Source organism: Jaculus jaculus, chromosome 1 (genome assembly GCF_020740685.1).
Source record: "Jaculus jaculus isolate mJacJac1 chromosome 1, mJacJac1.mat.Y.cur, whole genome shotgun sequence".
NCBI lineage: Eukaryota > Metazoa > Chordata > Mammalia > Rodentia > Dipodidae > Jaculus > Jaculus jaculus.
This window is the reverse complement of record NC_059102.1, coordinates 11898827-11913673: the sequence shown is the minus strand read 5'-3', so window position 1 is coordinate 11913673 and position 14847 is coordinate 11898827. Positions and strand designations below refer to the sequence as shown.

Here is a 14847-nt window from a genome sequence, read left to right as displayed (position 1 = left end):
ATTAAGAGATACAGTATTAAGATATTGGTTAAAATATGCCTATTTCGGGCTGGAGAGATGGCTTAGCGGTTAAGCGCTTGCTTGTGAAGCCTAAGAATCCCGGTTCAAGGCTCGGTTCCCCAGGACCCACGCTAGCCAGATGCACAAGAGGGTGCACACATCTGGAGTTTGTGTGCAGTGGCTGGATTCCCTGGCGTGCCCATTCTCTCTCTACATATATATCTGCCTCTTTCTCTCTCTCCCTGTTGCTCTCAAATAAGTAAATAAAAATAAACAAAAAAAAATTTTTTAATATGCCTATTTCAATATATATTATTACCTTGGTGAATACTGAATGTGTACAATACACATCACAATGAGAGGCTCAATAAAGAAGCAGGATACCAACCTGAGTGAGATCCCCCCTCCCACCAACCACACTTTGAGACATGTAGCTCAGGCTGGCCTTGAACTTCCTATGTAGCTGGGGATGAGGCTGAGCTCCTGATCCTCTCCCTCTACCTCCCAGACACTGGGACTGCAGACATGTGCCACTATGCCGGCTGAGTGGAATCTTTCCTGCAATAATTTGCAAGTGCAAAGATAAAGAAGTGCAGCATACTTTCACTGACATGCTATACATATCAGAACATGAGCCATTTTAGGTGCAGAGTTCCAGGATTCTCAGCAAGTTTAGGGAACTGTGAAACTCAACATTATCCAAATTCAGAACATTTTTTCTAACCCTTTTTTTAAAGTCCCAAACCCATCTGCAGTTTGCCCTCCACACTGGCCTCTGACAGAAAGCAACGACGGACCTGCTCCCTGGCTATGGAGTTCTTTTTTTTGGATGAGTCAATAAAGGGGGACACAAGACAGCTTATGTCTGCCTTATGTCACCATCGCCATCTCCATAAGGCTCAGGAGGAGCACTGGTCGTCTTCTAGCTTCTTCTCTTTCACTGGCTAACAGATTACGCTGTGCTCGTTTGCCGGCTCACAGGCAGCGGAGGTCTTTCCCGCTCCTGCTATTAGGAAGGATGCACCTTCCACCTTACACAAATCTTTGTGTGAACATGCTTCTCTCTGTGTGTTTGCATGTGTATAGTGTGTTGAGTGCACACGTGTGCGTGGTCATATGCATGTGAGCCACACGTGTTTGTGGGTGCTCACATGTGCATGTGAAAGCCAGAGTTGTGCCACATGTCCTCTTCAATCACTAGCCGCCTTATTTCTTCAAACAACATCTCTCATGGAACCTGCCACTCACCAACTGAGCTAGACGAGCAAGCCCCAGGGACCACCTGTCTCTGGCTCTGCAGCACTGGGATTGAGGGTGCTTAACACCCCACCCAGCATTTACATGAACGCTGGCTGGCTCAACTCAAGCCCTCACACTTGCATGGCAAGCCGTCTTCCCAGCCCATGGATATACATCTTTTAATTTCACTTAGGAATAATCTTGGGAAGCAGGATTTCTAGAATGTATAATAATTTTATCTTGACTATTTAGGGTAATAACCAATAGTGGCCGCACCATTTAAGATTTTTTTGTTTTTTGTTTTTTGTGCTTTTTGAGGCAGGGTCTCACTCTAGCCCAGGCTGACCTGGAATTCACTATGAAGTCTCAGGTTGGCCTCAAACTCACTGCGATCCTCCTACCTCTGCCTCCCAAATGCTGGGATTAAAGGCATGTGCCACCATACCCGGTTTCATTTAAGATTTTTACCAATATTATCAGAGTTTTAATTTTTCCACATCTTGCCAAATAAATAGCCAAATAGAGGTTATATCATTTAACATTTTTAAAAATGTATTTATTAGTGTGAGACAGACAGACACACACAGACACAGAGAGAGCATGGGTACACTAGGGCTTTTTGCCACTGAAAATGAACTCCAGATACATGAGCCACTTAGTTTATCTGGCTCTTCTACGTGGACACTGAGGAATCAAACTCAGGTCTTTAGGCTTTGCAGGCAGCACCTTAACCACTTTCCGGTCCTCACTTAACATTTTTACTAGCAATGTGAGAGATTTAATCTCACATCTTGCCAAATCTCATTCGTCTTTTTCAGTTGTAGCCATTGAGCGGGTGTGTGGTGATTTCTTACTGTAGTTTTGAGCTTATACTTCCCTAATGAACAATGACTCTGAACACCTCGTCAGGTGCTTATCAGACACGTGTAGGTCTTCTCTGGAGAAACATACAATCAACCTTTTGCCCATTGTTAACTAGGTTATCTTATTATTGTTGTGCTCTAAAAATTTTGTTGTACATGATGGTAATTTAATTATGGTTTTGATTCTTTTCAATTTTCGTAGATTTGTAAATGGTCCAGAATGTGATCTGCTTCATCAATTTCCCTATGTGATACAACTTGAAAAAAATACCTTCTTTAAAATAATAGTAATAATAATGATAATAATAATAATAATGAGGGCTGCAGAGAGCTCAGCAGTTAAGGCCTGCAAAGCCCAATGACCTGAGTTTGATTCCCTAGTGCCCATATAAAGCCAGATGCACAAGGTGGCACATGCATCTGGAGCTTGTTTGTAGCAGTTGGAGGCCCTAGCACACCCATTCTGTCTGTCTCTCTTCTCTCTACCTCTACTTGCAAATAAATAAGTAAATATTTAAATGCCATGATGAAACCTATCATTTTGTGTGCCAGCTTGAATTTTTAAAGGGTGGCACAGGGCTGAGAATATAGGTCTGTGCCAGCATGTTTTGTCGATCATGCTCAAGTCCCTAAATCCAACCTCTAGTGCTGGAGGCAGAGAGAATACGAATGGTCGGGAAGCTACTTAACGCAGACGTGGTGGTCTGAATGTAAAATTTCCCCCCAGCCTCATGTACTTGTGATTAAGCCTCATACTTAACCTCCGGTGACAGAACCTCTGGGAGGTGCAGCCTTGTTGGAGGAGGAATGTCACTGGCGGGGGGGGGGGCGCGCCTGGAATTTTACAGCCCAGTCCCACGTACCAGTCTCCTCCCTGTCGTTGCAACAAGATATGGTGCCAGCTGTCTGCTTCGGCCGGCTTCCCCCAGGCCCCGCCACGATGAAGCTGCCTCTTGAGGGTAAGAGCTGAAATACACCTTTCCTTCTGTGACCTGCTTCTGATCGGATGTTTTGTCCCAGCAGTGAGAAGGTAACTGCTTCAGTAGGGAATGCTTTACAAATAACATGTGCTGCTGTACTGTATTTAACTTGAAACATTTACATATAGATAGACAGACAGAAAAAGGGCAGGGAATAGTATCTGGCAGACATAAATTAAGTAAACCTGGGGTAGCCTTGTGCAAGTTTGGTATTATTTCTAACCTTGTCTAAATGTTCTTTCAAATCACCAAGAATGTTGTCCTAAAATCTTCAACTCTTGCTGTGTATTTGACACCTTCCTTCACTTTTTTAGTTCTTATTTGAGATATTTGAAGTTCTGTTGCGATGTCAATCACAATATAATGAATTGGCTTTTTCTCTCATCACAAAACATCCCTCTTCCTTCACTTTCTATCCAGAAGACTACGTGTCTGATTTAAAGACGGCTACTCCAATATTCTGATGGTCAGTGTGTGCATGCAAGGTATTGCTCTAGCCTCTTCCTTCTAACTTGGCCTTGCTTTTATTCTTCGGTCTAGTCCAACAATCTACGGCTTTTAATTGGAGCATGTAGACCTGCCCTGTGTAGCAACAGCACAATCTTAACAATGCCAGGTCATTCCTAAAGAGCCCAGAAGGCAAGAGTGACCACTGGCCAGTTTGGACAATGCAGACAGAATCTTCCCATGGAACAGTTTTCAGTTAGACCTGTAATATTTAACACAATGTTGACTGGACTTAAAGCTAATTGAGTTTTATATTTGTCCCACCTAGCTTTCGCCCCCCCCCCCTTATCTTTTGTTATCCTGAAAACATTTTATATTCACTAGCAGCTTACGAACTCTGCAGCTTTGGAATAGGCTTTCACTCCTCCCCCACAGTGATTCTCAACAACAGTTCTGCCCCACAGACGTTTGGTAAAGACATTTAGACAAAGCCGAGGAGGGTGCTACTGGCATCTAGTGGGCAGAGGCCAGAGGTGCAGCGAAGCTTCCTCAACTATCTGTCAGCTCCTCACAACCAAGACCCAGGAGGGCTCTAGGTGGAAGGTGGACGGGGGTATAGGAGGACGACACACAGGAAATGTGACCAACACACACTTTGTTCATATAGTAAAGTTCACAACTAATAAAAATAATTTTTTAAGTTAGAAAGTTTAAAAATAATCATTTTTTTCTTCTGAAAAAAACACTGTTCCAGCTCAAAACACCACTGGTGCTGGAGTTGAGAAACCCTGCTCCGACATCACTGAAGACATCTCTGACTTACAATAGGCTTCCTTCGCACGAGTTAAGACTCACAGCAATCAGTGACACTTCACTTCTCCCAGCCTGCCTTGTTTTCGTCGTCCCAAATTACTAGCCGTGATTTTGAGCACCTAGCTCTTTTCTTCAGATGAGGAAGAAAGTCTGCGTGCATTCATGTGAGGGAGGTGAGCACAGTGTCTAGGCACAACAGGTGTTAGCTTTTGAGTACGTCATTACTCTAACTCTTGGTATAGATAACTTATGTGAGATGAAGGACTCACCTCAAGGGACACCAGAGCTGACGTGCACTGGGTTAACTTCGGTTACAAACGCCTCTCCTGGAGTCCCCTGACCTCCAAGAGTGACGAGAGTGCAGCCTGCTGACTCAAAAGAGAATTTCAAGAATCTTTTGGCCTCTGATACATAATCCCTTTTATTTACCTACATTTAATTGAAAACATCTGTAAGTGGCACCACACAAAATGTAATTCAGACTCTGAAACATCAGTAAAAATGTCTGCAAGGCTGAAGTCCGAGGTAAACCTAGCGGGGAGCGCACATCGACAACGAAGGAGCCACACAAAATCAGGGATGTAATGGAAATGCACTGCCCAGGTTGACGAGGCGATAACAGTGCTTTTCCCATAAAGCTTAATGAGCACCATTAGTCTTCGACTTACAGGCATGAAAGGGGTCAGCCCCGCGGGGGAGTAACTGACTCCACACATGGTCCACTCAAATGACAACATATCACATTTCCAATGTGATTACTATAAGTTGACAATTTCATTAGATTCATGTGGAAGTTAAATGTTCAGGACTTACAACAAAACGACATGGTTCACCTATGGGCATTCTTATGGACAAAGTGAAGTTTAAAGTCACCTTTGTTTGCCAACTCCATGTCTCACATAGTTGACTGTAGGTACTGGAGTTTTTTCTTCAAAATTAGAGAAGGTGGCAGGTGTTTACTATGCCCGCAATTTTTCATCTCTAGCAAAACATAAGCTTAAGAGCAAAATTAAGCATTTAGGCTTCCCACACTGTCCAGTGCTGGTGCTCCGCTCTCAAGCAGCATGTAGTGGGCCAGGGCAGAGCCCTGAGCGCACTGGGGATACGGGAGATGTGGGGGAGACTGCCAATCACTAAGCCAACAGGAGGCCCCTGTGGAGCTCCAAGTGAGAGGAGCAGCAATAGAAGCCCTTGAAACATTTCCCACAGAGACAGAGACACTGACCTTTAGTGAATTCATCTCCCCCTCCATAGCTAAAGCCCAGAGATTAACAGAAAAGTCATCCCAGCCAAGGTAAAGCACAACAGCCAATCACAGAATGAAGAAACCAGAAAGTGACAGTAACTGCCACTCAATGCTAAACATGATACTCGTGCTTTCATTTCTCACCAAAGATTAGACTCCACACGCATCCCTACGATTTAGCCAGAGTGGTGAGACGCAATGAAAGGCTTGTCTCTATCGGTTCACTGCAGGTAGATGGTGCCCGCCATCCCACTCCATAACTGGGAGCATCCGAAGAGAAACAGACAAAGCCCAAGCAAGCTGGGGAGATATGAACCACATTAAAACCTAAGTATTACAATCCTTACTGGCTGTTCGCTGAGTGCAGCCAGGCCATGATGACGGCTCTTACGCTCAGCTTTACCGACAGCACCTTACTCAGCAGCTGGTGGCTCCTCCACCACCCAATCTGTATTCAACTCATGCCCTGAGCTCTCGTCACACTAAACTACGAAACAACAGCAACGTGGCCCCCTCACCAAGCTTACATTTGAAACAACGTTTATGGTGAAGCAGGTCTATTTAGAATCATTTCTGCAAACAGTAATTACTGTTAATTTGGCCAGTGTCATAGTCAGCTTCAATGAACTTCCAAACCAGGCACAGGTGGGAAGTAGGGCTTTCTTGAAGCCTACAGACTCAAGGGTAGTTCCATAATGGTGAAAAACAGAAAACCCACCACCAAAAGCAAGAGAAGCCAAATAGCAGGGAATCCAGGCAGAATTCAAGACTGGTCTCTGCATACCTTAGGCTGGAATTTAGATATGCCCCTAGTAACACCTTAGGGATGGACCCTAGGATCCACCCACAGTGACACCTCCACCAGCCAGGCCGCTGAACATCCATGTTACAGCTTTTTAAAAATGCATTTATTTATTTACTTATTTGAGAGCGAGTGGGTGGCAGGTAAAGAGAGAGAGAATGGGTAAGCCAGAGCCTCCAGGCCCTGCAAACAAACTCTAGACGCATGTGACACCTTGTGTATCTGGCTTATATGGGTACTGAGGAATTGAACCTGGGTCCTTAGGCTTTGCAGACAAACTCCTTAACTGCTAAGCCATCTTTCCAGCACCAGCTTTAATAAAGCATTTGAATCTACTGGGGGACATAAATTCAAACTACCATAGCCAACCTTCTTACTAAGTCCCTGCACAACACACAGAAGCAATTCCACTTAACTGTATTGATTTAAACTACATTTTTTGATTAGTAATGCATAATTACATTGATTGCCACTTGCTATTTATATTATCTAATCAATTGCTTATAAAATTTTATGAAAATAGCTAGAATTTTGATTTTAAAAGATTAATATATTAAATTTAACAACCCTCTTATCACTTTATCTGAATTGCCTTTCAACGATATTAATTTAATGCACAAATTGTATCTCTATGCAAATTAATTTTTCCTTGGTGATATTTCCCACTACTTCTCTGGTTGGAAACTACTTCCTTGCTGGGCATGGTGGCACACACCTTTAATCCCAGTACTTAGGAAGCAGAGGTAGGAGGATCACCATGAGTTAGAGGCCACCCTGAGACTACAGATGAGTTCCAGGTCAGCCTGGACTGGAGTGAGACCCAACCTCGAAAAACAAAACAAAAGAAAGAAAGAAGAAACAAACAACTTCCTCATCCTCAGGGCAGATAATGAAGCTTAAGCTGTCTTCAGGTTTCTTAGGGTTTTTTGTAATTTATTCTTAACTCTCATTTAAAATTCTATTTCTGGGCTGGAGAGATGGCTTAGCAGTTAAGCGCTTGCCTGTGAAGCCTAAGGACCCCAGTTCGAGGCTCGATTCCCCAGGACCCATGTTAGCCAGATGCATAAGGGGGCACACGCATCTGGAGTTCATTTGCAGTGGCTGGAAGCCCTGGTGTGCCCACTCTCATTCCCTCGCTCTCTCCCTCTCTCTCTCTCTCTCCCCCTCTTCCTCTGTCTGTCACTCCCAAATAAATAAATAATAAACAATTTAAAAAAAAAAAAACAAAATTCCATTTCTGACATTATGCTCAGTGTTGCCCCCAAGTCACCTATTTAACTGTAATAACCTTGTAAGTATTATCTCCATTTTCAGATACCACCATTCAAAAAAATCAAGTGACTTGCTCATAAACTACCCATATGTCTCTTATTTCATAGCCCCAAATCTTACCTCCTCCTTGACACTGGAAGTTTAGAAAATGTGGGTGGTGCCAGCCCTCTGGTTTGATGTGTTTCCTGTGGTGATCACTCAAACTGGTCACTGGGTATGTTTAATGTGCCAGCCTGGGCCATCACTTGTTATTAACAGCAATGGTCTCAAAATAAATATTACGTTACAGAAGCAGAAAAGGAGGTAACAGCCTCTGTATGGAAATCAAAGATAACCTCACAAATTAGATGTTGTTAAACCCTGAAAAGGAGCATAATCCAAACAAGTTGGGAATGGGAGAGGGGGCTTCAAATGAATACAGAGATGAAAAGAGAAGGCCAAGGAGAAGGAACAAGCGGAGTCAGCACTAAGCTGAAGTACAGCTCAAGAGGAGAATATGAAACATTACAGCCTTTGAACAGTACAGTTCTGTTCCCATTTCTGTTACATTTGAGAAGTGGGGATTCTTAACTTGCATTTTAAAGATAAGAAAACTAAGAAAGAAAGAAATTGGGCCGGAGTGATGGCTTAGTGGTTAAGCTGCTTGCCTGTGAAGCCTGGGAGCCCAGGTTCAATTCCTCAGTACCCACGTAGGCCAGATGCACATGGTGGTGCATGTGTCTGGAGTGCATTTGCAGTAACTAGAGGCCCTGACACACCCATTCTCTCTTTCTCTCTTTCTTCCTCTCTCTCTCTCTCTCTCTCTCTCTCTCTCTCCCTCCCTCCCTCCCTCTCTCCCTCCCTCCCTCTCTCAAATAAATAAATATTTGAAAAAAATAAAAATAAGAAAACTAAGGCTCAGGGAAGTTGGGATGTGTCCAGGGTCATGTGGCTCTTAAAGATAGTTTTGGTTTGAAATCCATTCTCCTCTTCACACACAATGATTCCTCCCCTTCTCAACTTTTTCTGCACCCACAGCTCAAATGATTTTGGTTCTCTAAATATCTATCAGCCTTTCTTTACTTGGCAGTGCTATCATGGTCTCAAATCCACATGACAGCCATGATGAAGATGAAATGAAAGTGAAGGACAGCCTCATGTGCTCTAAAAGGGAGTCCTTGGCTCCTCTCCTGTCACTCACGCAGTGACTCTTCCTTGACGATGGCCTTGACCTATGACTCTCCAGCTCATAAGAACTTGAGAGTAATATAGGCAGAGTTCAAACAACAGGACAGGAACGGAGATGTAAGGTGAAGGGCTTATTTCACTCTACTTATAGAGAAAGCAGACTATAAAAGAGGCAGTGGCTGTTGTGATAACTTCTAGGAAAGTGTACCAAAAAGGGTTGAATTCATCAGTGTCAGTGCAAAATGATCACTCCTAAATTTTAAGTAAATGCCCAATGAATGGTGCCAGCAGTAGCGGTCAGTAAGCAGGCCTGGCATTAAGCAAGTGAGTGAACTCTTACCTCCAAAGGTGAGCTGCAGAGGAACCTTGTGAACTGCAGAGGCCAATTTGAAGAAAGTCACGTTCATCCACATGGGTAGTAAGAAAGAACACAAAGAAATAGAAAAATCAGTGCACAGTCTTGCACTAGAAACATCCAAAGCCAGTCAATACAAAGTTAACATTCTCACACAACAGCAATTCATCCTCACTGTATAGGAGGTTCACTTTAGCTCACAGAAAGTACCAAACTGAATTAATTCAAATACCCTAAATACTTGTATAAAAACAAATAATGCTAAGCAGTTAGACCTCAGATATTTGGGGTGTTTTGTTGCTGTTTTTAAGTTTTCCTTCACAATTTCTCTATCGTAAACCCTGTAAGAAAAGAAACAGAGGGGGATGGAAAGATGGCTTAGCAGCTAAGGCATTTGCCTACAAAGCCAAAGAATACCGGTTCGATTCTCCAGGACCCATGTAAGCCAGATGCACGGGGAGCCGGGGAGAGGCGTGCATCTGGAGTTTGTTGACAGTGGCTGGATGCCCTGGTGTAACCATTCTCTCGTTCTCAAATAAATAAGTTAAATTTTTCTTTATATATTTATATATATATTATAAATCATACAGATATACAGAACCAGAGATCTCTCTCGCCCTCCAGGAGAAGAGGACAAGCACAGGCCCGGCCACGGGAGGCGCAGGAGGGACCAGGCCATCTCCCCACGCAGCGCCTCTGCCGGGGGCTTTGCTCTGTCTTCACTCTGAAGTGCCACAGTCCAACTCCTCCCTTTCTCTCTCTCCCTCCTCCCTCTGCTGTGCCTACACAGAACACAGACACGGGCTGATGGAACGCCACCTGTCACTAACGTCATGTGCTGCTTATCTCTCTGCACTTAAATAAATGCTTTTGAAGCAAGAACAACTGACAAAGCAAGCTGTCAGTTGTCTATGAAATGAGGATGGTGATATGACTTCATACATACACATGATAGTCATATGATGTCATACATATACATAACAGTCATATGACTCCATACACAGAGATGATGGTCATATGACTTCATACATAAACATGATGGCCACATGACATGCATGCACATGACAGCCATATAATATCATGCATACACACAACAATCATGTGATGTCATGCATATACATGACAGTCATATTACTCCACACACGATGGTCATATGTCATGCATGTACATGACAATTGTGTGATGTCATACAAACATGACAGTTATGTGACTGCATATACACACGACAGTCATGTGACATCATGCATATACATGATGGTCAGGTGACTTCATACACACACATGATGGTTGCATGGCTTCAACACACATGTGCATGCATGAAGCCATGCAACCATCATGTGTGTTGTCATGCATACACATGATGGTCAGATGACTTCACACATAACTTCATGCATATACATAACAGTCATAGGATGTCACACATGAAAGGCAATTTATAATGCTGTCATAGATTTATATACAGAAGCAACATTTCAAATCCTTTGAGATTCAATGTGATAATAAAATGCCCAGGAAGTCGAAACTCCTCATCTTCCTAGTGCATGTTAACTGCGGCAGAACACAGTGACAGGTCTGTCTCCAAGCACTCTGGAACTTCCGCTTTACACCGAGCTGGCGGGCGCAGCGAGCACAAATAGCCTGCGTCAGCACCCGTGCTGCCGGCGCGCCAGACCTCTGCCCAGAGAAAGACGTCCTGAAGCAGCACGAAGCACAACAAGCTGCGCCACTGACCAGAGCTAGCCAGAGTCTACATTACAGAACACACTCAAATCTGAAGACACACAATTCTAGCATACTAAGAGACTTTCTGTAAGTGCAAAGTATATACCAAAACACTAAGTTTTCATAATGGTGATATGAGTAATTTTATATAAAATGGAAATGTAATTTTTGTAGTCTTGCTTTCTTTTATACTAACCCAATCTAACACAATCCCTATCTTTCCTCAAAAAAGCTAAAAGTGCCCATTGAAATACTAGCCGACTTCAGCAGTGGGAAAAACGGGGGTGAAACGTTTTTATTTTAAACTCAGAAATTAGCCTTATACCTGTAAGTACTTGCCAACTTTTGAATTTATAAGTAGCTCAGGTTGAGTGGTAATGGATGCATCAATTAAGACAAAAGACCCTTTAAACTAAAAAAAGAGAGCTGAGGTGTGTTGACACATGCCTTTAATCCTAGCACTCAAGAAGCAGAGACAGGTGAATCACCGTGAGTTTGAGGCCAGACCAGGACAACAGAGTGAGTTCCAGGTCACCCTGGGCTAGATAGAATGAGACCCTGCCTCAAAAGGTGGTGGGGGGGGTATGGAAATACTATCTAAGAAAACTAATTTCTCCTGGAGCCAAGCATGGCGGCTCACAACTCTCAGCCCAATACTCGGGGACGTATAAAACGGAGGGATTCCTGTGTATTTGATGTCAGTTTGAGCTACAGCGTGACTTCCAGGTCTGCATGGGCAAGAGAGACTGTCTCAAACAAACAAAAAAAGAGTCAGGTCTTCTCAAAGCCCCTAGCATTTATAAACATCTTTGGCATGAGTAGACTTAACATTTGTGACACTGAGAGCGAGTACAGTTCGGGTGACTGGACCCCTGAAAGTAAAAAAGGCAGGAAAGTCTGCACTTGCTCAAAATCAAAGATGCTCTGACTTCTTGTTTTCCTGATGAACCAGGGGGAAGGAGACCAACACAGAGAAAAATCAACTCCTGCCAAATCAGAGAGCCAGAGCCTCACAGGCTCCCAACACCTCAGCACTGAAGCAGACCAAAAATGAACCCAACATGGCTCAGGGAAATTTTGCGGAAGAGGGGGCGGAAAGAATGTCAGAGCCACATGTTGGGTCATGATATGCAGACATTTATCTTACCCATAACTGTGGGCTAACTCCAGAATGCACAACCCATATACCTCAACAAGGAGGGGCCGATAGGGAGGGGGTAGGTCACAGATGAGCCTAATAATGGTACCAAACTGACTGTATTTGCTGAATACAAAACTAATTAATTTAAAATAAAAATTTTTTAAAAGATGCTCTGACTTGTGATCTGTTGCCTACTTCCCTACACTTGTTTTTCTACAAACAACCAGGACCTCTCCTGGGAGGGAGGTCTTTCATAGGACTTAAATACTGTGGTTAATCAACTTCAGCCCCTGGAACTTGGTGCTAGAGCTAATCTCTTCCTGAGACAGCCCCCAGCCCCAACCAGCCAGCTGTCCCTCTGGTTCACCTGAGCCGGAAGACAGCCACCACTCTCAGGTTAGAAATACCTCTGCACGGGAAGGCAGGCTCTCTGAGCACTTGGGAACATCCAGCTGTGGGTGAGTGGCCCAGCCGGAGGCCCCCCAGCCCTTGCTCTCCACATGGGCTCTTACATATCTAATTTTGTCAAAAGATGGCAGTAAAACTATTGTCAATTATTTTACCTTTGTAATAAAAATAGTCAACTGCCATGTTCTATAATGCCCTCTCTGTTTAATAGGAACCATAGTTAATTTGGTTATTTTAAAGACAAAGGTAACACTAAATATTGGAAAGCAATTTCTACAAACATGAACTGAATTAATTTTTTTTTCTAAGCCAAAGAACATCAGTAAAGTGTTACTATCAAACTGGAATTCCAAGTCCTATAAATGCTCCTACCAATTACCTAAAATGCCCTTGCATTAACAAATACTTCTTCCACATCTGTCTCCTGGACTTTACTTATCACATGGTCCAAGGTGTCTTAAGCATTGTCAAGGACAGGACTACAGAATGAGCCTGGGTTAGAGAGAGACTGCTTCAAAAAACAAAAAGGAAAAGCACATAGTAGAAAAATCACTGTCAAAGCAAAACTTGTTTTCAAAACCTTCTAGTCAAAGAAATGGAATGTATTATTAGCAATTTATTGACTACACTAATAATTGACTCTGGTTAAGACTGTGGAATAGGAGCCTTCAGAGAACCCTGAGAGAATAAAAAGCAAGGTAACGTGCAATGTGCTCTTCCAAAATCTCAACAGTGTGCGAGGAGCTTATTAAGTAAGGTGAGGCCCATGCAGAGAAGCAGGAGGCCACTACCAGCAATCAGCTTGTGGCCTCTGGGAAGTGCTTCGGCTCCCTGCCCTGCCCTGCCCTACCCTGCCCTGCTCTGCCTTAGCCAGCAGGAGCACTGGGAACTACTGGGAAGGGACTCACGTTGACCCTGCAACATCAAAAGAAGCTGACAGAGAAGGCAATGGGGACCAACTGAGCAGCTCCAAAACACCTCCAGACAACATCCCACAACCTCCTCTCCTATGCAGCAGCTCCAGGAACACCAGTGAAGATCACAGGACCCCAAGGGATCCCAGCCACCCTGCCCCACAGAAATCCAGACCTGCCAATCTGAATCTCTGACAGACTTAAACCAGCGCAATGAACCCATAGTGCACCAAAGGAGGAAGCCACTCTACAACTTAACACAGGTGTGACAGAAAACCTCCCCAAAAGGTACTGGGCTGGTTTACACTAGTTTGAACTAGTAAGCACTAACTGCACCTTCGATATCAGAGCAGGTTTCTAAAGAAAAACAGTCCCAGGGATGGAAAGAATTAAAAACCTAGTCCAATAAGGCAAAAATACTGATTTGTTAGATCTGATGTATATTTAGTGTACTTTGCCATTTTTCAGTAATTTGTGTGTTCTGGTTACCTTCTGTCACCTTTGATATCTTTTAATTTTTAATGCCTTTTTTTTTTTTTTTTTTTTTTTTGAGGCAAGGTCTTGCCTAGATCCATCCCAGGGTGATCTGGAACTCACCGGCCTTAAGATCATAGCCAGCCTCTCACTCAGCCTCCCCAGTGACAAGATTAAGGGCAAAAGCCACCAGCCAGGCTTATGGCCTTTTTAAAATCAATTTCCACACATGGAAATATATCCCACGATAGTTTTGTTTGTGTTTGTATATTGCTCAGTTGGATTTTAGGTTTGTCCTGTATTTTTCTCCGTCCAGCCTACTACTGGGATCTATCTACTATTCTTCCCATGAGCAACTCACATACTTTCCTTCTCTAACCTCTCTGCCACATTCCTCCATATCTTCTCCTCTTTATTCTCCATAACTACAACTTTTCATACCTTCATCGACCTCTAAAATCTGTGGACACTAACAGCATCCCAATGTCCCCGTTTCAGAGACATGTACCCCTCTATCTTCTTCCAAGTTAACACGAGTCTTCCCGCTACGTCAGGCTACACGCCTCTGACTCCTAAGTAGTCAACCCCTAGCACGCTTCATACCAGCAACTACTGATGTTAACTTGCTACTAGGACGATGGCATAGCAGGTTACCTACCAGCTTGGATCACTCCTACTGTTATACTGAGAGTCATACAGAAGCCACATACAGCACCTTGACCTCCGGCCCAGAAGATATAATTTCTGATTAACAGAAAACCCAAGCAATGAAATACTTGGAGATGCGAAAAAGAATCTCAATGCCATAATAAAAGAAACACACACACTCAAGACAATATAACTCCTTCAAAAAATTATAAATCCGGGCTGGAGAGATGGCTTAGCGGTTAAGCACTTGCCTATGAAGCCTAAGGACCCCAGTTTGAGGCTCGATTCCCCAGGACCCACGTTAGCCAGATGCACAAAGGGGTGCACGCATCTGGAGTTTGATTGCAGTGGCTGGA

General features: G+C 43.6%; 1 protein-coding gene across 5 annotated transcripts in view; it reads right to left on the bottom strand.

The window, feature by feature from the left end:
- The window catches only part of Ate1 (arginyltransferase 1), a 157146-nt gene that overhangs the window by 95866 nt on the left and 46433 nt on the right, over positions 1–14847 (bottom strand). For all 5 annotated transcript variants that reach the window (XM_045149515.1, XM_045149510.1, XM_045149491.1 and 2 more), the window contains one exon: positions 9170–9202. In XM_045149515.1, the coding sequence (XP_045005450.1) occupies positions 9170–9202 (33 nt within the window). The remainder of the gene's footprint in view (positions 1–9169; positions 9203–14847) is intronic.